At 38.6% G+C, this 27,029-nt stretch overlaps 1 protein-coding gene and 1 long non-coding RNA gene across 2 annotated transcripts in view; one reads left to right on the top strand and one right to left on the bottom strand.

The window, feature by feature from the left end:
* The window catches only part of LOC309492879, a 160,654-nt gene extending 148,659 nt beyond the window's left edge, over positions 1-11,995 (top strand). Inside the window, exons 2-3 of the long non-coding RNA XR_014203738.1 lie at positions 8,690-10,004; positions 11,416-11,995. This is a non-coding gene — a long non-coding RNA (uncharacterized lncRNA). The remainder of the gene's footprint in view (positions 1-8,689; positions 10,005-11,415) is intronic.
* shcbp1 (SHC SH2-domain binding protein 1) lies at positions 7,293-26,948 on the bottom strand. Its single transcript, XM_082161868.1, has 13 exons — positions 26,627-26,948; positions 26,192-26,380; positions 25,993-26,108; positions 25,636-25,844; positions 24,401-24,496; positions 23,688-23,918; positions 23,165-23,342; positions 22,181-22,301; positions 18,940-19,071; positions 17,764-17,882; positions 17,422-17,508; positions 16,598-16,739; positions 7,293-8,172 (listed from the first exon to the last, which is right to left on the bottom strand). The coding sequence occupies exons 1-13, from the start codon at positions 26,820-26,822 to the stop codon at positions 7,823-7,825; spliced, it is 2,166 nt and encodes a 721-aa protein (XP_082017994.1). The 5' UTR covers positions 26,823-26,948; the 3' UTR covers positions 7,293-7,822.
* Between the last annotated feature and the right edge of the window lie 81 nt (positions 26,949-27,029).

Here is a 27,029-nt window from a genome sequence, read left to right as displayed (position 1 = left end):
CTTTTTTTCTTTTCTTCTGAAATTCCTTGTCTGCTTGTGTAAATAAAGTGCATTCTGATTCTGATGTTGAATCATCTGCCATTGCTTTCTTTCACTGAAAGTCATTGTAGCTGTGAGGAAAAGGTCAAGTGACTGAATAAATAAAAATAGACCATCTTACAAAGGTCCCCAGAATGTTGGGAGCCCTAGGTGACCACCAATAAAACGGGCCGGTCCTGCCTGATTGCCAAAAATTACACTACATGGAATACTAATACCTCTCAGTACTCATGCCTATGACATTTAGGTCTGTGCTGGCCTGTTTCTATGCAGTCAAACATTTAGTAAAAGAAGAATCAGTACTTCTCATATACACAACTCAGGCAAAGGCTGTTAAATATTAATGAGCTTAAATCCCTCAATCATGAAAGAGTGTAAATGAATATTGATGAAGTATGTCTTACACAATGCCATATCACTTGGACAGTTAGCCTATTGGGACAGAATTTTGCTTTTTGTACTACTCGATGTCCTAGACGTGTTAAATGCACCAGTATTGTTGGCTCCATTATGTAAAAACAAAGCTAGACTAAATCTAAGACCATTACTACATTAAATCTGCACAGTGTGTTTTAACTCTAGTATTCTTTCAAAACAAACAGGGACTACAGAATAAACATGTTAAAATGGTGCAACAGTGAGAGGCTAGATCTTCAAAGAGCATGAAACACAACCTCGATTTCTGCTATTTGATATGTCAAAAATTATATTTGGGTTCGTCAGACAGCAAGGCAAGGATGAGAATGAAAGAATTTTGTAAAGCTAAGAGACGAATGAAGATAAAGGGCAAGTGATTCGGTTTGATTAGGTGTACAACATCCAAAATCCAATAAAAAGATCTCCCTCACCTGTTATGCAAGATTATTCTCGTATTCCTATGCTGAATTGATTAATCAGTCTAACATATTTTTGAAACACTGAACAATGTAAGTGCAACATTGGTTGGCATGTAAAAAATGCCTGGATACAGAGATCTGTGGATATGCAGTAATGTTTTTACTTGCTAAATCACAATTTCCGGGGGTTCTTAAACCAGGCCTGGTCTCCTAACTCACATTTTTCTTTCAAATATTAAATTATTAGATCACATTTGCAGCACCTCTCACAAAGAGTCACAGCTTCAATTACAAATATGTGAGCACAGGCATCAGATCTCTCAGGAGCCCATCAATATTTTTGTCAAATTTACACCTGACACTGACTAAGCTGACACTGACTTGACAGAAAATTGGTAAAAGATTAGTTATAAAAGAACTCTTCATTAAAAAATATTAGGACCCAGAATTTGACAGACTTAAAAAGTCATCTAAATAAAATTAAAAAAAACTTTAAAAGGGGTCAGCTCAGAAACTGAGAACTTTATATCACTCAAGACAGCCTTTGAAGGGAAAAAAAAACAGTAATTTGTGGCAGGATGGGCACTCTAGATTCCAGAGCCAAACTCATTGAACTCACAGCGTGAGCAGTAATGGAAGTATACACATTTTTCCGCCATCCCTGGCTGCTGTCCCTCCTCGGAGATGATGAAGAGAGGGCTGATGGAGAGAATGGTCAGGGCGGTGGTGTTGACGGGGGGAGTGCATGTCGATAGCATCCAAAACACACTGGCAGGAAAGGCAGACTATGAGCTGACAATTACAGCCTTTAATCCTGAACAACAGAATCAGACCTCCCACCTCGTTCCGTGCAGAGTGACAGATGGTTTGAGATATTGCAGTCATTAAAGCTCAGAAACTCTGGCAAAGCGATTCTTGAAGAGTGCACAGACTTTATTGATCGGAGCACGTGCAACATCCTCGACACCTTACACCTGACCCCCTCGATCTAATAATAGAGAGCCAGCGGTTATGGAGGGCATGAGAGAAGAACAACTTGAGCTTCTCATTAATTTATTATTATCTCTTGCTGTTCACATTTCTCTAGCTGGAAATGTATTATATTCAGAAAAGATATTCAGATGTCTGGCGGATTAGGGTGGTTGAAAAAGGTTTTCTTTTAAGACCTTCAATGGTGTTATTGCTTTCTCTTGTACTCTGAAAATACTCTGACTCATTAATATAATGGTGTGAAGTCACTTATCTTGAGTGGCCAGCTCCTTTACAGATTTGGCAATAACAGTCTGCTGACTGGACGCTTGAGCCAATATGGAGATTTAAATGAAGGAGTCCATAGAGGACTCAAACCACTCATCCACTTTGGCCTGGAGATAATGGGCCACCATCTGTGACAGGTTTTCTCAGAGCTCAATGCTGATCGCACCAAACATTAAATGAGGAACTGATGCCCCATTTTATTTCAGGCATATTCCACATGCTTGTGCCACTTCAAACAACAGGACAAATGGATTTGGAACTTTTGCTTTGACCAGTGTAAACAGCCTCAGGCTGTTGCAGTGCCTTGTAGACACACCCTGGCTGCATCCAAAAGCTGAAAAATACTGCCTCCGCAGGCAGAATGCTGAGGTAGAAAGGCAACACCGAATCCAATGACCCTGTCACATCCTGTCTCCTGAGAAACCTTCATCTGATGAATTTTTGAAGGCAGCATGGATGTATCCTTTGATATCCCACAATCCAGCACATTCCATTTTGTGACAGTTGAGCTAAAAAGATATGGCATCTGAAAACTGCGGTTGGTGGTCATTTTGTGTGTATAAATGTCATTTTTTTACCTACTTTCCCCATGTTAGATGTCATTTCTTGTGAGAAATTAGGCTATATTGTAGTAATTAAATATTTGCTTTGTTTTCACCAAAGCTATTATGTTGTAGATCATTAAAGCGTCATGTTGCCTCACGAGTCTGTCTGAAATCAGTGAAGTATACCTTTATGCACAAACGCTGCCTGCAAATTCATTGCCTGATAAGTCAGCTGCTTTCGTATGCAGTCCCTGTGTCCGAATATGCATACTTCCCTTCTACAACCGTATGTGAAAAGAGCAGTAGCCTACCTCTAAATACATGCTGTCTCACACATGACGTACTATACACTATATAGCCTACACTTATACTACTGTATGTATTATGTTTAAGGTTATTTTGTCATCCAGGATCAGAGTCTGATACAATGATACTTTTTTCTGCTATACAAGTTAAACAGGGATTTTAAAAAATATATATATATATTCTCACTTCAATAAAATCTGTTAGCTTTCCCACCGTATCATTTTCTCTGATAGGATAGCTATCCGTGAAAAGACCACATGTAAATGCCCTCCGAAGCGCTTTCAAAATTTTAATTCAATCACTCAAACCCCTTCAGAAGAACACATTCCAAACAAAACTGGACATGTGTAATGCATCTGGTTGATGAAACCACATATGTAAATGTTACTGCCAAAATGTACAAAAAATTAAAATGTAATAGAATAGTCCTATGACATGTTATAGCTAGATTTGACCAATTCACCCTCCTGATATCTTTGATATAGAAATTAGCTAATTATAAATAAAATGCAGCTTTCGTTGATGTGAACTCCATTAAATTTGCATAGCGCGTGAACTGAAGATCAGAATTAATTTATATTCATTTTGATACAGTCAGTGGACAAGTGGAACGTTTTTAACAAATAAGATTGCAATACGATCAGTAAAAACACATCAAGTGACAAGTGTAAAAACAAGTTACATCGTTGTATGGCACTGAAGTACTGTTCCATATAACGTTAGCCTATGATTTGGCCAAGTGCAAGACCAGGTTATCAAAGTTGTGCAGATATTCAGACAAACAGCAGTGTGATAAGTTATAAAACAGATCAATAAACAATGTTGATGCTGAGTAACATTTGAACTAAGTCCACGAAGATGTCCTCCCTGCAGCAGTAATGGCATTGTGTTTTTCTATGAATCTGAATATTTGAATCATATGAGTGTCACTTTTCGCCATCTATTGGCGCAACATAATAATCAGTGTAATCAGTAGAAAGACTCAGAAAAATAGCTACAAATACAGACTGACTGGAACACTCAAATATAGACAGTGAAAACATCCGGTGAGATGCATGCCTCAGTTCACATTTGAGGACTGGAACTAACTGTTGAATAAAATGATTTGAACTAGGCAACTTACAGTTAGCATCCTTCATATAATAGGCTACTAATTAAAAAGAGTGAGAATATTCATTTGTCTGACAAACTACAATAGAGTGGTGCCGGTATGACATCAATTTGCAGGCCAAAACACGGAACGACTTACCATTTTAGCACTTCCGGTTCCATTCCAAAGTCAATGGGTTATTTGAATGGGATTTTGGTGGCTGAAATGTCTGTGGTGAAGACAAGCTCAAGACACATTCATGTTTTATTCTAAGACAGAAAATACATCAATATTACCCCACACGTGATTTTTTTAAGCTGTTATGTGTCTTGAAAAAGGCGCTTGCTAACAGTCCACTTTTACAGCCTCATCATGCATATAATTGTGCTCTTATAAACTATTCTAATTCAAACTTTCTGGGAAACTGTTTTAAAATAAAAACTGAAGCTTAGTAATGGTGACGTTGATGTCGTGGGACCATGGTGTAGTTCGTTTATGGCCTACATTTAGCTTTTTACTTGTGGCGACTGCATTTAGGTTTCAAAATTCATAAAAGTTGTGAAAATGATCTTGATAGACAAAACGTGCAAGTATCATAAACTTATTGATCACAGAGCTTGTTTTTTTTGCGATAATCCAATAGCCTATAGAAAAAAATCCTGTTTTTTTGTTGAGGGAACCAGGGTGATGCTAACTGCCGATTGGCCTAAGACGTCATACCTGCACCACTTAGGTCAAGCAAGAACACACAAAACAAAAAACACCTGACAGAATTTTATTTCTGACTTTTTCAGATCTGTCACTCATATCCACACTTCTTGAATCGCTCTAGCTCCTGTTAAATACTTATGTCCAGTGTCAATAGAGTTCAACACAGAGGTAGTCAAGATGAGATCAACAAACCTTTATTTCGGTCAAAACTTTATATAACACAGCCTCTCTCACTGAGTGTTTAAACAGTGTATCCTAAAACTCCAACCTCAAGAGAAGGACGATGCTCCTTGACGTTTAAACTGACAGCACTGCTAATTAACAAGGCTGTATTCACCACTATCTTGTATTTAAAGTCTACATGGGCAGCTTGTAACTCTAGCATTCAAATGCAGCATCACAAACTTTGGAAGGTGAAACGCTCATTGTCATAAATTAATGAGCTACTGGTAGATATTGTAGGTCACCTTAGTATTGAGGCAGAAGACAAGGGAGAAAAACAAAGAGATGGTGGTGGTTTACAGTCATAGGGGACGCTCAAACTAACTGCACCTTCAGTGGCTTTGACAGTCACCCTTACCCCAAACAATGGATGTTGCCATTGTTCCATGGACCGCTCTGAAGGACACGACTTCAAAATGGGACACTTTCTAGAGTCCTCCATGGCTGCAAGCTCTTGCTTTAGTCTGTCCAGAATGTGACACCTCACTTGAAGTTAAAACAATCACCACAAAAGAAGCCTGTCACTTCTTTTCTTTTCCCCTCCATTTCTGTTGCATCTAAAATATGCCAGAAGAATCAGTAGAAGGAAAAAAGAAATCAATAACCCCCAGGACTTTTTTCTCCTTCAAAAAGAAAGGTGTGTGAGTGGTTGTGTGCATCTCATCGATTCCACTCAAAGACTTTGACCTATACAACAAACACTTGTGAAACTAAGAAAAACGTATGAACGGGTTATAAACAGGAAGAGAATTCCTTAATTCCCATAAGTCTCCTTAAATCGAATAGGCCTTAACTACACACGCTTGTATGTTGCAGTTTAAAGCGACAGTTAATTAAGATTCATAAATAAATTTGGTGTAATACTGAAATTGACATGGAGGAGGGTATAAGGATGGATAACTGAACAGACAAACCATCAACATTCTTTAATTGTTCTCCATCTCATTTTATTCAATTAATTTGTATTGTTATATTTCACATTAACGCACTTCAAAGATATCATAATCAGTGTTTCCCACACATAGACTAATTTGTGGCGGTGCGCCACAGAATCATCACCGGCCGCCACAAATTGCGTTTCGTTATAAAAACATTTTTTATGCTATTTAAAACACGCAGTGTGTTCATTCAGCTGCATTTCCTTTCCCTGCTCTCCCTCCGTCTCTCTGTCACTCACGCGTCTCTCTCACAAGCGATTTTTTGTCTCGCCAAAGCCTTATTTGATCGGTGAGTGATGTAGAATTGTAGATGACTGCTGCGCTTGTGACAGGGCGCATATTACTGAAAGAACGAGGAGAGAGAGAGAGGCCCGGTCGCGCGCGCGCACCCTCACCGTCTTCAAACTATCTTTCTCTCTCTCGCGCATATTAATCAAAATCAATTGAGAATTGACACGATGGTAAAAGATCGGAAGACCGAAGTTTCACGTGGAGCATTCGGGTATTTTTTTCCTGAATTACTGCTGGGTGTTGTGCTAAAAATAAAAATTACGTTACCTTATCTTCTCTGAAAAGCGTTCCGCCCATTCAGCTGACATGAAAAACACTTTCAATAAACAAAACAAAACTATGATGAAATGTTTTCTGTGTTGACAAATCTTGTGCAATGTCCTAACTGCCGGGATAATCACACAACGCGTAGGCCTACAAAGTCCGCTAATGGCACGTCCGATTTGCGAACTAATGACTCCTTTGAACCGATTCAACCAAAACAATCTTTTAGACTGTTTGCGGTAAATGCAGTTTTGTTGTCGAGCCAGTCGAGGTCAAAACTCAAAATAAGCTGTGAATCAAATAAATTTACTATACATGTTATGTCATTTTTTACTCTTACACTGAGTATTTGGATTTTGTGAAGGTGTGAATCATTTTTGATTAATTAACATTTAATATAATAAAGTTCTGTGTAACAGATTATTAACGGAGATTATTAACCCCCCCAAATCCACAAATTGATTTATAATCTGTGGGAAACCCTGATCACGATTTTATTTTTGTATTAATTTTTCCCCCATTTAAAATAAATTAGCCTCACTGCTGCTTTTAGAGAACAAGTTTGGCTATGCAGGTCAAACCAGCTCCTTATATCAGACTTAAAACGTAAAAAGGTTTACCTTTAATTTCTGAGAATTATTAAAAATGTTATTAATGTTAGAATTTTCTTTAATTAATGGGAATACAATTTTTTTGTCACAAAAGGAACCCCTATACACCAGCAAAACCAGTAACTTACTCTTCTATGCTTTTTTATTTTATAAAGTAGATTACATAAAGAAGATTTTTGCCATTTGGAACAATAACACTTTATTTCTACAAAATAATTAAGAGACAAAAAAAAATAAAAAAATAAAAAAATACTGCTTTTGTCCTTTACTTTTCAGAGACCAAATGCTTTTTAGAGCTTATTAGTAACAATAGTAACCATTAAACTAGAGTGTGGACAAAACATGAACTGTGGGAACTCTCAAGAAAAAAACAAAACAATTATTTTATCTGTGAACATGTTTGTTCTAAAACATGAGATAGTGTGAACAGAAAATTTCCAAGGTGCTGCTCTTTTTGTGTTATTATATGTACAAGTGTTTCAATGTTTAAAAACTGATAAACAAAAATTAAATCCCCCAAAAATGCACAGGTTAAAAAGAGACATTTTTAAAAGCCTACACGTTTTAGCACACATTTAATTCATTTTGTATTTAACTCACAATGAAATTATTACAATTCTCTCAAAGTAAACTTGTAGCAAAATTGAAGAAATAACAGAATAAATAGTTCAACAGTAAAGTGTGTCTGTGCATATCTGCCATAGAGAAGCCTTCAATACAGGAAGGTACCAAAGCTGCCCTTGCCATTGAGTTTGAATTGATTTCCATGAATGGAAATAAACATTTCCTGTGAGAGTAGATTCTCATCAGCCTGCATGGCCCCTAATGATTTTATCCGGCTCTTCTGAAGCCCATGTTTTTTGGCCGACGTGGCAACCAACTCTTGCTTGATGGCATCATTTCCCTCATTGAAGTCTGGAGGGATGGAATGGCTATGTTTGATGGCTGGACACTCTTCCTCCACCACAATGATGGGCACATCACAATCATCATCATCATCATCCTCGTCCAAATCTGCCTCTGGTTTTACTCCTGTGTCCTCAGATTCTTCCTCTCTCTCATCTGACAAAACAGAAGAGACAGGCTTCAGAATAGATTTGGTTTTAAATTGTTTTTGGGGATAGCATTTTTAATCTAAAACCTTAAACTTTAAATAAAATGTGATTCATAACTAGCTATAATTGGAAAAAAAGTGTGAAGTATGTATAGTTTTGAAACAACATGAGTGAGAGTGAATGATAGAATATTACTTTTAGGGCAAATTATTCCTTTAATACCGAACCAAAAAGCAGGCAGCTCAGAATGATGCATTAACACAACATGCTCTCATGCAACTTTACAGCGGAAAGCAATATGAATGGTTATAGTCAGCCCGAAAATGATAGGGTACAATAAAAGGATGTGTTAGATACATCTACGACTCTCCTCTAAATGGAGGGCTTTTGCACTAAAACTGAACCCTGCTGTTCCTAGAAAAAACAAATGACGCAAGGGACAATTGAAGTGTAATACTAGACAGAGAGAGACTTTAATTTCATATATTCTAGGAGAAAAAAGAAAGCGTCTTTAGGAAAGCCAGCTGGTAAGCCGCTTGTCCACCAGCGTCTCGATTTCTGACGCGACGCCAAAGCCCATTCATTTCCTATGGAACTACGTCAGGCAGCAAAAACGCCCCCGCAAAGCATGATGGGTCGCGTCGCGTCGATTTGGTCAACAGCGGCGCTGCAAAAAAGTATCTCGGTGGATACTTTATGCAAATGAGAGCGTCAAAACGAGGGGCAGCAGCCAATGGAAACTCGGCGGCGAGAATTTGTGTATGGGCGTTGCTATGGTTTCATATTTAAAGTACATTTTTCCCGGCGCGAAAAGCAGCGAAAACGTCACAGGCGTCACGTCGGAACAAAAATTGATCGGACGCTGGTGGACAAGCGGCTTTACACTACGAGCAGTGTAAAAGCTTTTCTTCACGCATTGCTATAGGCTAAGACTTGCTGATAGAGGCAAGCTATATACATACAACTATAACATAATCTACCTTTTCCTTCCAATATGTTTTATATCTATTTCAGCTGGACTGAATAAGATAAATCTATTAGTTCTGAATTCCGACTCAAACAAAAAAAAACACGTCGACTGAAAGTGCTATTTAAACAATGCAGAACAGAAAGTCACTATGCCAAAGCGTATATTAGACAAAGGCAGATGGTTAGAGGCAGAAACAAAGGAGCCAGAGGGAGAAGTATGGTCTACTTGTATTTTGAAGCCGAGATGCCTTCTGCGAAGCATATTTCAGAAATTAAGCACACTGCGTTCACAGCTGCCCTTCACTGAATGTCAAGCGTATTTCCATTCTTTCCTTTTCTCAAAACGGAGCTGGCTGAGAGAGGGAAAAAAGTACATTTTGCTGAAGAAAAGTACCATGGGGATGGCAGTCATTACGGACAGGCCTTCCAACAGCCCCAGGGGGGCATTTTTAACAAAAATTTTATGCAAGCGAATATATTTTCACAGATATTACCGCAGGAGAAAGTAGAGCACTTTTTACATAGTCGGACTGATTCCTGCGGGTTCCTTCATGAGCTAAATAGACTTGTGGCGTATGCAGGCACACACAGAACCATTTACATTAATGGGGAGAGTGGTCGTGGCCTATTTAATTTGTGGCATAGAAGATGAGATGTGTGAAAGCAAAAAAACATCAAGGTTACAGTATTGCCCATACAAAAACACCAAAGACACGAAGCAGAAAAAATTGAAGTAAACTGGCCCTGGACACATGAATGTATTATTTATGTACTGTATTATTTGCAAGTTGAAGCACATTTTCATACATTTCCCAATAAATTACAAGAATTACTGTATTTCAAAATTCAGCATAAACATGTGAATGAATCGTGCCCCTATCAAGCGGCAACATTCTGATCTGAAAAATGAAGCCTACCCGGAAGTGCGAAAAACTGCAATACATCGAAAATCCGATAGGGGAAGGTCCCAAAAGGGAGCAAATGTCCAAAGCCCCCATGTTAAAATGTCAGTTTTCACAGCATAAATTCATGTTTTTACAGGTTGGTCCCATGGACTTTTATTGTATTTTTCGATAGGTTCCGAGTGCCTGACAACCATGAGGGCTGTGAATTTTTTTCTAACTCGTTAGTTTAGATCGTATTTAGATTTAAAATGTATGACAATAAGGGCGTGGTTAACTTTGATTGACAGCTTGATTGACAGCTGACAAGGCAGCGCCACGGAGAATGACAACATAAGAAGCGCCATTTTTTAATACAGTTGACATATAATTCTACTGTTTCTGTATCATGAAATGTAGTTTTAAGAGTTTTTCAGGCGAGAATGTAGTTGTTTAAAGCTCAAATCTGTGGTTTATTTATAAAGATTTATGAAAATTGTATCCAGTTGTGAGATCCAGCGATGACCGGGCGCTCGGCGTTCATGTACCCCGCCTGGTACAGCCTTTCCTCGGCTAGTCGTTCGGACGTTTGCCGCTGACTCTGATGTCTCTGTAGTGGTTAAACATGAGATATAATTCGTCTTGTGTATATCTAACGGGCGATTTTTGGTCTTGTAAATCTATAATTTGTTCCCTGGCCAATCGGTTTGGCTGAGGAGAAGTTTCATAAGTTTATAAGCTATTTAACTTTACCATTGTATGGTTAGACTAGATCGAGCGCTGACTTTGTATGTTTGACAGAATTGTTTGCTTTATTTGTATAGCTTCTTATACCTTTTACTTATACTTTTAGAATAGCTAATATTGATAAAACTGAAATTTAACAAAAAGAGACTGGGTTGAGTTTTGTCATTTTAAATGCTAGTAATGAAATATGATCTGTAATGTTGTTTACTGCAACATCTGTTGTTTAGTACAAATGCACATTGCCTGGACCATATTAAAATGTTTAATATTTGTATATTATATTTAAAACGAAAAGAGGCAGGTTTGTGTTTTATATTTTTTTTGTTTTTTTTATAAATAGGCAAACGTTATGTGCAGTGAATATAATCAATACGCGTTGCCTGAACCACATTTGTGTGGCTATAATGTTTAAGATTTCTTTAAATGAAAACGAAAAGAGTTAGTATGGTGTTTTATAACATATTTCGTTGCCTAAATATACAGAGATAACCGAAGTAGCAGAGCGAGCGAGTGACGCGCGCTGCGTCAGAAGGTGGGCGGGGTTAGTATTTCCCAAGATGGCGCCGCCCATACCCCCCATAAACGGCTTCAAACCCGTTTTTTCAGAAAGTCTATGGGTGACGTCACAGACGCTTTGTCCATATTTTTTACAGTCTATGGCCCCTATTAAGATATTTTAGAAGTTCCTAATTTTGTTTGGGAGGTAAACAGGTTAACATGCATCCAAGGTAAAATAAAACACTTTAATTTTCCTCATAATCCTTTGCACCATCACCTCTTTTCTCACAGTGTCTGAAACGGTTCAATAAAGGAGAAACCTCTCTTTTCCGAGAGCCTACACTGCTCAGATCGACCGCTTGCAGTGCATGCTGGAAACGAAACGCTCATTACCAAATCTGAATTTCAACTCTGGAGGCTTAGAACAGTAACGATAGCATTGGTTTTCCGTGTCAATTCAAGCCTGAGTCCTCATCCTTTGGAAGCGCATGTAAAGTGGATTTGCTTTCACAGAGCAGGACTCAGCGTCTTCTCAACATGTAAACAAACCAAACTCTTCCAGGCCTCAGCTACAACTACAGCATCTGATGGCGGGTCAAAGTAGACATTGTTTGCAGGCAGCCAATGAAGACCATAGAAAGGCATTTTGCATATTTGTTACAAACCTACATAGAGCAGGGCTGAGAGCTGTTGGAATGGAGCAAGGCCGGTGGCATGAGTGACAATGGGCGTAACCTGCGCACCACACCGGTCTCAACAGAGCAGGACCAGGTCTGGGACATTTATGTTGTGTTTTATTATGTTTACAATGCAGTCGTCCATGAGGGTCTGCCGCTTTACTTTCATTTTGTTGTTTGTTTATTTTTGGATTAAAGTTTATGTTTAACGTTCTCTGGTTCCCGCCTCGTCCCTCCCTGAGCCTTTAACACTCATGTCACCTCATGTTGTTTCAAAATCAAATGCGGTTATATTTTGTTCTGTGGAACCAAACAAGAAAAATTATCTATACAATAACAGTCCATGCTGACCACTTCTATCAAAAAAACAACAACAAAAAACAGCATTATAAAAGTAGTCCATACAAGTCATACGAGTAATTTCTGAAGCCATGCAGTTGATCTGGTTCACGAATTGGACTGGACCCAATGACCAGTTGCAGTGATCTGCAAATGTATTGTTCACTTGCTTTGGTCCGAAACAAATACAATGTTGATTTTTAATTTGGTGTGGTTCGCTTTCACACTGCAAAATCAGGCTAATCATGGAGATCTTCATAGTGCCATTTTTATTCTTTTACTGATTTGGTGTTATCAGCAACTAACGCAATATGAAGACACTTATGAGCATCATATGATACAATGTCATCTATATGATGATGTAATTAGGATTTTGCGAAGACGAAGATGTGCTGCAAGACTGTTCATGCGGTTCCGTAACTTTGCTTTTCATTTATTACTTAATGGTGCTGTAAAACATCTGGGAAAATGCTAACTTTAGCCTGATAGCAGTAAAAGCGTACATCCCACCCTCCCTGCAAATTGCCATCCAAAGCCACGCCTCCTGAAAGCATGAACCCGCACAGCCAAGAAGACCGGAGACAACGTTACTGCAATACATCCATGTCATTCACCGGTGAGATAACTGTATGTACAGTGAGTAACACTACAACACCAAACGTAAACAAATTCTTAAAAACGGAATTAGATGCAGCAAGTTTTCGGTTTGTTCAGCTAGCAAAACTTGTTAGTGTGTTATAATATTTCTTGCATGACAGGGTTTCCATGATGAGAGTCTGCTTGGTTCCGATGAAGATATATAGGATTGTAGATCATTTGCCAGAGCCACTTGTTGTCGGTTCAGAAGGAAAGTTAGGTTGTTGTCTGCACAGCATGAACGCGCTGATGAGTCATTATGTCTGCGTGAACAGCCTGCGCAGTGTGTATGCAAACACATTTACCGACAGGGAACACATGCTATAGGAACGAAAGCAACGAAAGCAACGATTGAACGAACATTTTATGGTCCTACCTCTTCCACAGACGACATATTTATAAAAATACATATAGACCGCTTAGAGCGATTGCTATCAGGATATGAGGAGACTTTCAACCAGCATAACAAAAAATGTTTCTGCAGAGAATCACCTACGGCACCTTTAAAGCTCACTTGAAGTTATTCGATAGATACCACATAAAAATAAAAAAAACTACTAGCCTAACTGATAAAGTTCAAACATTATTAAAAACAAGTGAACAGTCAGTAATAAAATAAGAACAAACACACAAATTACAAGCAGAGATGAATACTAAATAACAAAAGTTACAAAGTCTAACAGTAGTATTAAGGTACAGAAATCTATAATTAAGCCTAAATGTAAAATAACACTATTTGTTCACTGTAGAAATTAAATAGTTTCATCTTTGTTAAAGGCAGGGTAGGTAGGATTTTTCTAAAAAATAAACATTCCAAATTTGTTTAAACTGTCTTTATATACCAATACATAATTAAAATGTAATTACTCTGAAAAAGACAGTATAAAAATCGGGTGTCTGTAGACCTCTCACGACTGTTGTAAACACAGCTAATTATTTCCATTCACTCCACCCCCTCCCTTCTGAGCTCCTTCCAAAGCCACGCCCCCAAAACACATGAACGCGCGACGCCAAACGCTCAGGCTCAGCTGGAAGACGCATTTATTTACCTGAGACGAGTGGAGAGGAAGGAGCGCAGTGCATGCAGTGACATCATGTCAGAATCACATGTAATAAAATACCTAACTTTATCACTATAAATATAAACAAATAAGATGGCTTTTAGTACTCACTATCAAGCTAGCATATCGATACTGGTAAAGTTTAAAATATATTTTGTTTGATTCGGTAACTAGCTATATTTATAGGTAACGAGCTATATTTATAAGGCAAAGCTAAAAACAGGTTGCATTGTTACACGTTTTTCCATTACCATCAGTTACACTGTGATGAAGGTGAATTTCGTGTAAGATTCATAACATATACGGTGTTTTGCATGTAAGAGTTTCCATGATGAAAACATTGTTGACTCTGATGAGGACTACACTCCGGAGACAAGTACCGCATCGTCGGTTCAAGGACAGGTCCGGGGTCGAGGGCAAAGCAGAGGAGGTCGTTCAAGAGTGCGGGCAACCAGGGTTTTGTTCATTGCCTTTTCTAGTACTGTCTTTCTTTTTTTGCCTTGTTTGCCTTCGCTGACTGCATATGCAGGTGCTTTGAATTTTGAATGCTCTTTCTCTGCCATAATTTTACTCTTCGTAGGTTCCGCGCCTCTCTTGCACTCCTCAAATCAAACGGGTGAGCGCATATGGGCAGATCTTGTAGCAACAGGGGTGGTAGCCATGGTTGCGAGAGAGAGTGACATTCGCCCAAACCAATCAATTGTTTCGTCCCGAATGGAAATAATGAGCTGTGTTTATTGCAGATTAAAAGGTCTACAGTCACTCGATTTTTATACTCTCTTTTTCAGAGCACTTACATTTTAATTATGTATTGGTATATAATAGACAGTTTTAAAAAAGACTAATTTAAAAAAAAGTTTTTTAGAAAAATCCGTTGTTTTATTAACATTAATGACAGACAACTAAAAGGAATATTAGGTGTCTGCTGTGTGCTGTCACTTTAAGACCGAATGCACGGACCAAAAAAAAAAAAAACTTCTGTTTTCTATCTCAACTGTTCACTTATGACATAACCGAGAGAATACATGCCGAGACAGGTATTTAGACAAGTTTTTTTTTTTACATAATTGTGTGCATGTGTCCATTCAAGGGCAAGGAAATGCAAAAGAGGAATCAATTCGGTGTTTGAGCGCCATCTGAAACGCGCCTCTCTCTCTTTCTGCGTGTGCGTGGCGTGCTTCGGGTGCGTGCGCCTGTGCACACAAATAATGCGCGAATCCCGACTTTCATCTCTTCTTCTGCGTTTAAAATAGTTTGAATGTGTAAATTGGCAAGAAAAAAAAACTCACTCTATGATGGTTAAATTTAGCAGTTAATCCGCGAATCACATGTGCCGAACCGTGGGGCAGCTGGCCCGTATGGTTCACAGATCAACTGCGATCCGTTGCACTTGCACCCCTAATGTATAGGCATTTCATCACCCCAAATTACAATTCAATTGAACCAAAAAAAACAGATGTAAATACACTCTTAAAATCTCAGGGGGTACTTCCAGTCAATAGTTTAGGTCAAAGGTGTTATAGCTGACAAAATAAAAAGTTTGGAAATTACTGATGTGGAGTTTGAAAACTTTAAAGATTAACTTTAAGAGAGCTTTTGATAATGGCAAAAGTAATTAAATGTAAAAAATAGGGGAAATGGGCATGTGTACTATTAAATATGCAATATTGACCAACACAAAACTCTAATAATTTGTACTGTACTGTATTTTATTTTATTTTTCTAAACTGTTTTAATTATTCTTATTTCTTTTAATTATTTTAATTTCTCCTATGTCAGCAGGGCATTTAGCCCGTAACTGTAAATGCCCACTCAGAAGGTGTAAAAGAAAGTGATAAAGTGAAAGTGACGTGTATTAATGTGGGTTTGAAAGTAGAACAGTATTTAAATGACGATATTAAAGTTTTCGTCTGAGAAAGAATGCGAACGCAGTGCTAAAGAAAGTGAAAAGAACGTGTGAGTAAATGAGGGAGAAAAGAAAGTTAAAGGAAAGTTGATAGATGGAAGTCGTAAGAAGATTGAAGGTTAAAAGAAGGAAAGATTTAAGTCTTAAGGGAATCCTTTGAAGGAAAGATCTATAATAATATTCTTTTTTTTATTTTTAAAAGTACTGTATTTTATTTTATTTTTCTAAACTGTTTTAATTATTCTTATTTCTTTTTATTATTTTAATTTCTTCTATGTAAAGCACTTTGAATTGCCATTGTGTATGAAATGTGCTATATAAATAAACTTGCCTTGCCTAATATCAGCTAATAATTCAAATGTAATCTATTCATCATGCTTCATTCAGTGCAGTCATTTTTGAAGCTTAAAAAGCTGGACACTATCAACAGTAGTTGTATAAAAAGAGCTATGAGAAGATTCTTCAGAATTGTACTTTTTTGCTCTAAGAAAGAAAAGTAACACTACTTTAGAACCAAAAAAGGGGGCATCTTCATTTAATGCTTGCAGCAATTTGTCTGCACAAAACCTGGAGCAGATGTTAGTGTTTCAACATTTTCAGGTGTTGCTAGGTACTTCAAGATAACCGCTCTTAATGAACTAGCTGGTGTTCATTTGAGAATATGCCCTGCTTCTGTTGAACTGAGGCAGCGGGAGCAGACAGAAGAAGAGAGAGGCACCTGCGGCATTGGGCTCTGGGGGCAGATCCTCCACGGTGGCGTCACCTGGCTTGACCAAGATAACGCCGTAGCCTTGATTGTTGTGGATCACGTTGTTCACCATGGTGATCTTAGGCATGGCATCCAACTCATCTGCAAAATCCTGCCAATGGGGAAGCAGAGGGTGGTAAACACACGCCTACACAAATGAACATGCACGCACACACTCGCATCTCTTTTTGGCCTAAGCAACGTGAGGAAGAATGAAACACTGAGGTTGGGAAGGCGCAGCGTGTACACAAATGCACAAAAAGCTTTAGGAAGGTAGGTAAAAACCAATTATTCCACTAGAGTTAATTACAGAAAAATCTTTTTTGGGATGCTGCTACCTGTGTGTGAATCGAATTTGCTCTCAGGTGAAACACTGACTTGAGAAAGCCATCACATAATACTTCAGCTCATGAAACACTTTTGAAGCCGATCTGCAAAATTTTCCACAAAGATGTGTCAACAACTGCAGGGTGCTCACTGGCTTTTCTGAGCTTTCCTCTGAACTGTGTGAGCGTACTGACCTCTGGTGACACAGCTTAGAGCTATTACCATCAAAGACGCCCCATGGCAGCCAGTGAAGTCCCACTCCACTAACGCATTAAAGGGGCTAAATTCTCTGGAGGTCTTCTAAATGCATTAATCCACTAAGGACATTAATACGATACCAAGACAGCTCTACAGTTCGCCCAGGTAAAATACTTGCTGTTGCCTGGGCAACGATTAGCAGTAACCAGGAGCTAGACGGGCTAATCTATAGGCATTTAGAAGAGCAGAAGCTCATCCATCTTTCTCACCTTAATCAGGATCCCCTCCTTGCAGTGATGGATGCCGTTGCCCACCAGACTGCATACACTCCCAGGGTAGATCTCCACACCGGCCCCCTGAAGCAAGCACACAGCAACCATCAGAACAAACGATAACGGTATTAGTAAATGAAGAAGAGGCTCTTTAGTAACATGGTTGGTGGTAAATCAGTCAAAGAATGCTGCTGGCGTGATCTTTCACACCTGTATCTCATACTGTATTAACTATCGTAAAGGACAGATGATGGAGCTATATATATTCAAATGATAATACCCATTTCAAAAGTGAAGAAGTCATTTTATAATTTACGTGAGGTACCGTGTGCAGCTTACCTTGGAGCCGTACAGGTCACACATGTTCATTGAGAGCTGGGCCGCCGATCGCACTATCACACCTGTGGTCTCACACTGCATCACACAATTTTCCATTTCCAGCTTCCCCTGGCGAACACCTGATGAAAGATAAAGGGTGACAAATTGAAAAGACATTGGAGGACGGTGGCAGGACATGCAAGGAGGAACGGTTTCCGGTCACATATAAAGGTTGAAAATAGTGATGGGCTATATCGAATATACACAATATAAAAATCAAACAAAATTGACATCACAATGATTTTTAAGATGTTAGATTAGATCCATGATCTTGACTAGTGAGTATGAAAGTGTTAAGACAGATTTTTAAATTCCATCTTTTATTTACACTTTAGCTGCAAGAATGGCAAATTTTATTCATATATGGGAATCAGTTTAGTTTTTTGATAAAATAGAAACAGGTCAAAACATCAGCATTTATTTAAACCAGCATTTATAGAATTTCTATGCAATGTATAAGTATTTACTGTCACTTTTGAACAAATTGAAAGCATCCTTGCTGTGTATTATTTTCTAAATAAATAAATGTATATGTATATGGAATAATTAGAATGTTCCATCAGTTAAAGACGTATAGAAAACATGTCTTGATTACTTTCAACTAGATTTTAATTGCATTTTAGTTCTTGCATTAAAATGTTTAAATCCAATTAGGCAACAATGCCTGTTTGATCAAAATTATATTTAAAAGCCAATTTAAGCCATTGCAAACCAAATACATAAAAAGGATTGTATATTAAATATTTATATATAAAAGGCTGAAAAATATTAATTTTTTTAGCTATCGCCCAGCCTTAATACTGTAGGAAACACAGTTTTGGAAGCAAGCAGGATATCTAGTAGATCATACACATAGCTATTTATCTGACCAGATCAGAAATCCCACAGGAAACAAACCTTTAGTGTAGCTGCACACGGGGATACAGATTTAAAAGCTCCCTAGGCTAGACATGCCAGAATGGCTCACCAATGAAATGACAAGGAAAACATAAGATGACTTGTCACTGGCCAAATGAATGCACATCGGGTCTCGGGTGGATATACTGCTGCCCATTCAACAGCAGCAGTCCCTCAAGACTCTTTGACAAACAGCTGGAAAGAGGGGAAAGGGACAGGCCAATTTCCTTTAAGACTCACACAAGATGCCTTCAATGGCGTCGCGCTGTATGAACTTTAGATTTGAGAGTTTGACGTTTGCCCCAGTTGACTCCACAAAAGAGTCACCCTTGTTACGCTTCTCGATCACCACCTCGTCCGGCAGACCGTATCCTGAGGGAAGACAGGGAGAGAAATGCCTTTGGAAAAAGTGCTTTTAAGACTGACACTTTTATCCAAAGCAACTTACAAAAGAAAAGTATTTTACAAAATAAAATGGAACCAAACAAGATGAAAAATTTAAGTAAAAAACAAACAAACACAGCAGCGAGATTTTAATGTTGTTTATGTCTCTTTAAATAAAATAACTCTAAAATACCCTTATTATAAAACAAGCCAGTGATGGCATATTTTCGATAGTAACAAGAACCTGTTAAAATTGCACTCTTTGAATAAAACATTTTCTGAACCTGCATGACAAAAACGCAGAAGGGAAATTGACAGGCCCTTAACCCTGATGGATCACTGTCATTTACCACTATGCCTACCATCCAGCAAAGAACATCTCATTATAGCAAAGCCTCTCCATAAAGGACCTAATTTTCTATGGAAATTAGACCGTCTCTCAGTCTAGACACATGGTTTCCAAGTAACAATGTGCCTAAATGACCATCAACTATCGTGTTGAGTCTATAGCAGACTGATGACTGAGAGGTCAGCTTAGCACCATGTCAGTTTGAGATAGTGGTGGCAGGTCAGCGAGAGCAGCGAGAGCAGCGGTTCAAAGCCGCAGAGTTTGACAGCCCGGCTTCATTACACACTGCTCTTTGACAGATGGTCCTGAAGCAGGTTTCTTCCAGAGTTTTCTAACAATGCTCAGATGAACTTCAGCACCCTGGTCAGCTCTCACACACACTTCTTCCAAATGCCAAAGGCTGAATATAGACCAATAAGGTCACAGCACCATCCTCACTTCTACGCCTGCAGGTAACAAGAGTGGATTTGGTGGAAGATCTCACTGTAATTGACAGCAGTGGGATGCTTTGAATGGGGGAAAAGACAGAATCACACATCCTACTTCCTGCTTTACAAAACGCAACACCGTCCGTTGCAGGTCTCAATGGATCTTTTTCACATTTCCAGGATTCTAAGAAGCGGAAGTAGTCATAGTTGGGTAAAATTCTATAGTGGTGAGTTGAAACTACAACAAACAATCTCTGCATTCAATAGCAAAAGAAAATCTATTCTATAACTTTCTAAAAGAGGAAAAAAATGCCAAGAGATTGATTATGTTGGCCAGAAAAGAGAAAGATGTTAAATTTGCCGTCACTCCATCAGCCGTTGTAGTAGATACACTCGCGCGGCAGCATTAACTTTGTTTTCTGTCATTTACAAAAATAAAACAGTGATAGTGTTATAAATTTACATTAATATTTCTAAAAATATTATACAAAAATATATTAAAAAAATTATATTTTATATATACACACACACGTATGTGTGTTCGTGTGTGTGTGTGTGTGTGTGTGTGTATATATATATATATAAAATATTTATTTTTTTATATATTTTTGTATAATATTTGTAAAAATATTAGTGTTGTCAAAGTACCGGTACTTCAGTACCAAGTCAGTACTGAAAATATGACGATAACAGCATTTCTGTAGTACCGGGTAACGGGTATATTCGGTACCCACTAATAGGCAGCTGCTTTAAGTCTTTAAGAAATTGACAGAAATAATGATATTAGGCTACTGTACAGTAGATTTAGCTACGTCTCCACAGGATTTTTTAATAAGCAATATTTACATTTAAACAGCATGTAGCCTTTAATGCTTATATGCATTATTTACTATATTACCGTCATAAATAAAGTCATTGAGTTTAATCTTTTTTTCAAATAGTTAAACAAAATAGAAAAATAGTTCCAACAGATTTTGCTGTGGTGCCGAAATTGGTACCGAGAACCGTAAAATTGTAATGGTATCGGTACCGACGTGTGTGTGTGTGTGTGTGTGTGTGTGTGTGTGTGTGTGTATATATATATATATATATATATATAATGTTCTTATATACTCTTATAAAACATGCAAAACAATTTACTGCTCCTTCAAATAATCTCGGCGATAAAGCCATAGCCTGAGACAGAGGCACGTGTGACATTCTCACTAAATACCAAAGAGTTATTTTATGGTAATCTGGCAGTGGTCTAATTGAGTTGCTCTTCTCCTATAGTAGAGCCTGCAGCCGGCTGTGTGTTATCTCCTCTTCCAGGGCTTCCCTGACTCTGCAGGAGGGACTGCCAAGCACACAAAACCTCCATATTTAAACAGCGGCCTCCAGGCCAACTTTCCTCTTCCTTCTTCATCACTATCTGACTTTGCAGGTCATCCATTTGCATAAAGAGACTCGACCCTAACCCTGTGCTCTCTCTGCTCGCTTGCCTCCACATTCGTCATGAATTAATTTCCGCCCCCCATCATTGGAAGATGGTTATTGTTCCATCAAGCTCAATTACCTCGGAAGGCTTCCTAATATCACGCACCGATTGCGGTGTTCATTTTATACACATCCAGGGAACCATTTTGACAAACAAGGCATGCTGCCAGACTACTGACTTACTGTTATGAAGCATGCTGTTTCACAAAGCTTTATTAAAGGGAAAAGAATAGTACAAAACACAGGTGGAGGATGGAGGAAGGTTTTAGATGGAGGAAGATGCAAAAAAAAAGTAAAGTACCAACTTCCAATCAATTTGTATGATAAAGGTAAATGTCTCTACATCACTGCAGCTAAAACTGGCCAAACCATTGATTTAGACATCACTAATGTCACTACATTTTAAAGTGATGGTTCATCCATAAATTATTATTATAATTTTTTTGTAACTGTCCTCACACAGAACTATCATATAGATTCAGAATGCTTGAAATTTGACATAAGTCTTAAGAATTAATTGACTTTTCTTTTCTTTAAATCATTTTGGAACTTGATTTTCATTGAATTGATTTTCAAATTAACCCCTATTAGTTTCCATGAAATTTGCCAAAAATCAACACAATGAAAAAGAAACATGTACAACTGAAAAATGTCTATTGTGGCTTATCAGATGACTAGAGAAGTATTGCACACATCTCCAGAGATGTCAGTAGTTTTCACCAGAAGGTCCAGTTATGACATTTTGATAAAACATTACTAGGTCAAAAGCATTTTAAAAAATTTGAACAATTCATCTGTGAATACGTTTCAAAAAGATCTATAACATGGTGAGTCATGTGATTACCTTCAACCTCAATAGAGTCGACGAGACTGATGGAGCTGGTGATGATGTAAAGGCCTGGGCATATGATGACCACATCACCCTCATAGCACGCATTGACCGCAAGCACCGGGTCACTGTGAAACTGGGATCAAAACACACCACATTAGTCCAACTCATCTTTATCCTGAAGAGAAAGCAATAAAAACTGAATTTTAAACCACACTGAGTAAAAACAGTCTGACACACACACACAGGCGCATGCGAGCACACACATTTGCACCAGTTCTTGAGGGATAAACTGGCTCACAGAACAAGAGAGATCAAACATGAGCTAGTACATGAACACTGCGCTTTACAAATCCTACATTACAGCACCTTGACACATCAGTGATCATATCGTCCTAACAACTGCTTTCCGCACAAACCGCTCTTTAATCGCACTACTCGAGCAGAAGATGGAGAAGCGAGCACATGTAAGATTTTACTGGCCAAACTATTCACTGAGACCTAGAAGGCATAGAATTATACTAGCACAAGTTAAATCAATGATACGATTTTTTTTTTAAGAGCTACGAGGCTGCCAGAGCGCTCTCACCCAGATATTAACCTTTAGGAGGTAAACCCAGGAAATTAAAAGACAGTGATGGGAGAGAGGGGCATTAATATCAGCATTTGAGCAGGATTTGTGCTCAACCTGCCTTGTCTGAAACTACTTTATTTAAAACGATCAGACCATCCCCCATCAGGATTCAGCTCTTGGAATAGAGGAAGTGACCTTTTCCAATTCAAATACCATATTTCCCAGCCAAATGTCCTGTCATGGCTTAAAACAAAGAGCTTCTCCCATTCTTTCACAGTCCAGATGTCATAAGCCCCTCCTAAAATCCCCATTTACAAAGCCAGTACAGCTGAAAACAATACCTTTATCCTGAAAAGCTGAGTACTACAAGGCCTTCTGACCAGCATGATAACTGCACCATGAAAAAGAGAAAGGGTTATACACACCTGCACTTCAAACTCTTCACTCGAATAGTGGGGCATCAGTTTGTCAGTTATCAAGCTTTGAAGCTGGTGAACTGTGGCCGAGGCAGATACCAAGTGGACCACATGGCCGCCGGCAGGACGGGGCCCCTTTGCCCTGCATGACTGCTGACCAGAGTTCACCTTGTAGCCCAGAACATACCTGCAATTGGTAAGCAGGTGGCGCGGGTAAGCAAACCAAAGAACTAACAGGCACACATGCTCAAACACAGCTGTTCAGATTAACACATCTTTGATCCCAGTGGATCTGAAATCTGGTAACTAGGAAAGACTGATGATTAATTATGGAGCAGCGCGTATTGATCCAGAGGTTTGGAAAACGTAAAGAAGTCAATACTTCAAAAACCATGAATGCCTGATAGCAATATTAATCACATTTATACTTATTATGTTTCTCTCCTGCTTAACTTGGGGGTTGAAGAACAAATGTGGGCACGAATATACATGATACCTCTCAATCTCAAACACACACAGCAGTAATAATAACCTGAGCAGTGGGTTTTCAATAATACGCAGCTTGCGCTTAAGTGCTTCCAGCTGCTCGTACATGCGCAGCCCTTCCACCATGGACACGTTGTCTTGTTCAGACTCGGAGTCACTGTTCAGGTCACTTCTCAGGCTGGAGAACTCCTGAAACTTCCCCGAACAGCGCGCCAGCACCGAGTGATACTCAGCGACAAGACCAGCTGGAACACGATCCTCCAAGATATCATAGTAACTGTGGAAAATACATGAAGGGACAGATGGGGGGAAAAAAGTGTGAGAGACAGAAAACCATGATCTTGTTAAGGGTGATGATGACTTTCTCCATTACTAGGGGCACCATAAAAATTGCATTCATCTTAAGAAGTTCAGTAAAATAAGTCACAGGTGTGCCATTAGACTCATTTAATTTGTCTGACATCATCTCCACTGTTGTTTATGCCAATGTGAGTTTAAAACTAGATATCCCATGCTTAAATTAACATCTAATTTTATAATGACTTTTAAAAAAAATCCAAGAGTAAATAGATTTGGATTACTCAAAGCAATTTAAAGTGTTGTCTTGTAATGAACTGTTCATTACTGAGTACACACTGCCACCTGGTGGTCACAGCTTTTTTATAACTAAACCAGTGCTTAGGATATTACTAGACATTGATGAACTCTGTGTTTGTTCATGATTCAGGGGAAGAGACAGGACACACAGAGGACACTTACAGCCTAAGACGAGGCTCCACACACCGAACAAAGTAATCAAAGTCATCATCCTCATCTTCCTCATCCCACTTCCTCCAGATATGCTTATAGAAAAACCTGTGGAGATAGACAGAAACGGGCAAGAGTGAATGATGGGAGGGGAGGGGGAGAGAGACCGTGTGGGGGGGGATGTGAGTAACAATGACAGGAAAACCTGCTTAACCAGTCAGTTCAGTATAACAAAAGGAACCTCATCATTTGTGGAATTGCACACAGACAAGATAATAGTGATGTGCCTATCACTGAAAACTGAGACCCACACAGCATTTGATCACTGATTTACAGAAATCATTTCACTTTTAAGAAGCGTTCTCTCAACATTGCATATCTAATCAACTCCTGACACACTAATTATGATTTGAATTATCACTCAGTGAGTCATTTAACCATGTATTATTGTCTTTGGAAGGCATTAAAATACAAATTCATATAATTTCATATTTACATGCCATTTACATCCAACTTTTTTTGTCAGCTGAACCTCTTTGGCCTTATATATTTACTTGAAGCAAGAGCTTAGATTTCAAGTTAATAAGTTAGGTCAATAATAAAATAAGTCAATAATAATAATAATAATAGATGATAATAAAATAAAGTTCACGGTTCTCTAGTGTCGGTTAAAGGGATAGTTCACCCAAAAAATGGAAATTTCATAATTTACTGACCTTCAAGTTGTTCCAAACCTGTATACATTTCTTTGTTTGTTCTGCTGAACACAAAAGAAGATATTTTGAAGAAAGTGTGTAACCAGGCGGCTTTGGGGCACCATTGACTTCCATAGAAAAAAAAAATACTATTGGTGCCCCAGAAATGTTTCCCACATTCTTCTAAATATCTTCCTTTGTGTTCAACAGAATAAATAAATTATACAGGTTTGGAACAACATGAGGGCGAGTAAATAATTTTTTGGGTGAACTATCCCTTTAATGGTCACATGACATTGAAGTAAACACATATTTGTAATCTTTTTTTTAAGTTTTCAGTATTCACATTTAAGCACAAGCAGCACAAGATAACTCAATCCAGTACTCGCAAGCTGTTTTCTGCACTCATTCGCACATGGGGGAAAAATGTGGGTGGGAAAAACACATGCAAATGATCAACTTTCGTGACAACGCAGCACAGCACACCAATCTGTCTTTATTGAAGAGCCCTGAAAAAAATAATAAAAAAAAACATTTAATGGGTTAACAAACCTGAGGTGTTCCAGGGCAAGAGCAGACTGATCAAAGTCCCCAGACTCATCATAGACAACCAAGAGCTCCAGAAGAGGTACTTTATGAAGTGTAGCTTCCAGCAGGGACTTCATGGACTCTTCAGTAAGATCACAGCTTCTGGTCTCACACTCCATTGGTAGCACCAGCTCCACCTTTGCCTTTAGCTCCTTACAATCAACGTCAACAACCTACAACAACAATCCTCAGCCTTTTAAACATCCTTTTGTGTGAATGCTTCAATCATACACATTGCTTCAATCATACACATTGACCTTTTTGTTTCTTGACAGTAAATACCCAAAAAACACTTGCCGCCACATGCTTCAATGAACTTACTTCAACCAGCACGTCAAACACATCAGTGTGCCATATGGCCTGCCAATCACATGGCTCCACTATCTTCTCCAGGTACTCAGCGGTGAAGGCTTTTACTTCAGACGTTTTACAGTCACCTGTCAAACATTTCAGGTTTTTAAATACACTTATTGACTCGTGTATTGTTGTGGATGACTTTCAAAAGTGTTTGAATGGTTACCAAGCATGTAATCTTGATATGCCTTGAATCTCTCATAGTACAAAAGATGATCTGTCTGGAAGGTGTCCAGCAGTTTTCCATGTCCTGGTCTCTCTGCTCGCCTTAAATGAGTACAGGGTCTTTCATCACCACTCAGATAATGGGTGCCGCTGTCGTCGTCATCATCTTCTTCTTCTGTCTGAAATAACTCTGAAAACATCAGCACTGGCAGTTCAGTAATTTGCCCTATAGACCCACACAACCAAATGTGTTTTGGCATATGTGATATTGTTAAAATATCAGTGTCAACGTCAAACGTGTGACATTCGATTATATTTTTAGGGGTGTGTGAATGGCACATGGTAACTTGACATAATGGAGGCGTTTAAGACTAATGCAAATGACAACAAACCACACAGTCATAGTCATATAAGTTAGCGTATAAACATCACAAACCTTTAGAAACTCGATTATGGTTTGGTCTGATCTCAGTACAGAGAGTCTCTGTGTCTCTTTCCGTCTCTTGGTTGACATTATGATCATGCTCGTTTAGTGGATTTTCACTGGTCAGTTTGATGATGATTTCAACGCTGTTTTCAGTCTCAGCGTCTCTCACCTCCTCCGGCTTTGAACACACAAGCTCCTCTGACATCACTAAAGCTTACAACTTTAATCTAGCTACAATAAACGAGGTACAGATATCAATAAAATGTATTTTGTTAACTAGGTTAGCAGCCAACTGACGGTCGGTCTCCACCCTTCACTTGTATTTTCAAACGCTACCCGGGCTGAGCAAAGAGCCCAATAAACTCACTGGGCGGGGCCATCCGAAACATTCTTAAAGGGACAGTGCACAGTT

Source organism: Leuciscus leuciscus (genome assembly GCF_965113295.1).
Source record: "Leuciscus leuciscus genome assembly, chromosome: 2".
In the NCBI taxonomy this organism is placed as follows: domain Eukaryota; kingdom Metazoa; phylum Chordata; class Actinopteri; order Cypriniformes; family Leuciscidae; genus Leuciscus; species Leuciscus leuciscus.
Note: the sequence above shows the minus strand (reverse complement) of the source record. Positions and strands in the feature narration are given on the sequence as shown.

Coding starts and splice junctions, on each gene's coding strand:
- shcbp1 (XM_082161868.1), bottom strand. CDS start 26,822: ATGTCAGAGGAGCTTGTGTGTTCAAAGCCGGAGGAGGTGAGAGACGCT. Junction 17,883..18,939: donor CGCCATTGAAGGCATCTTGT/GTGAGTCTTAAA, acceptor ATCTTTCATCAG/GTGTTCGCCAGGGGAAGCTG. Junction 17,509..17,763: donor GTGACCTGTACGGCTCCAAG/GTAAGCTGCACA, acceptor TGCTTGCTTCAG/GGGGCCGGTGTGGAGATCTA.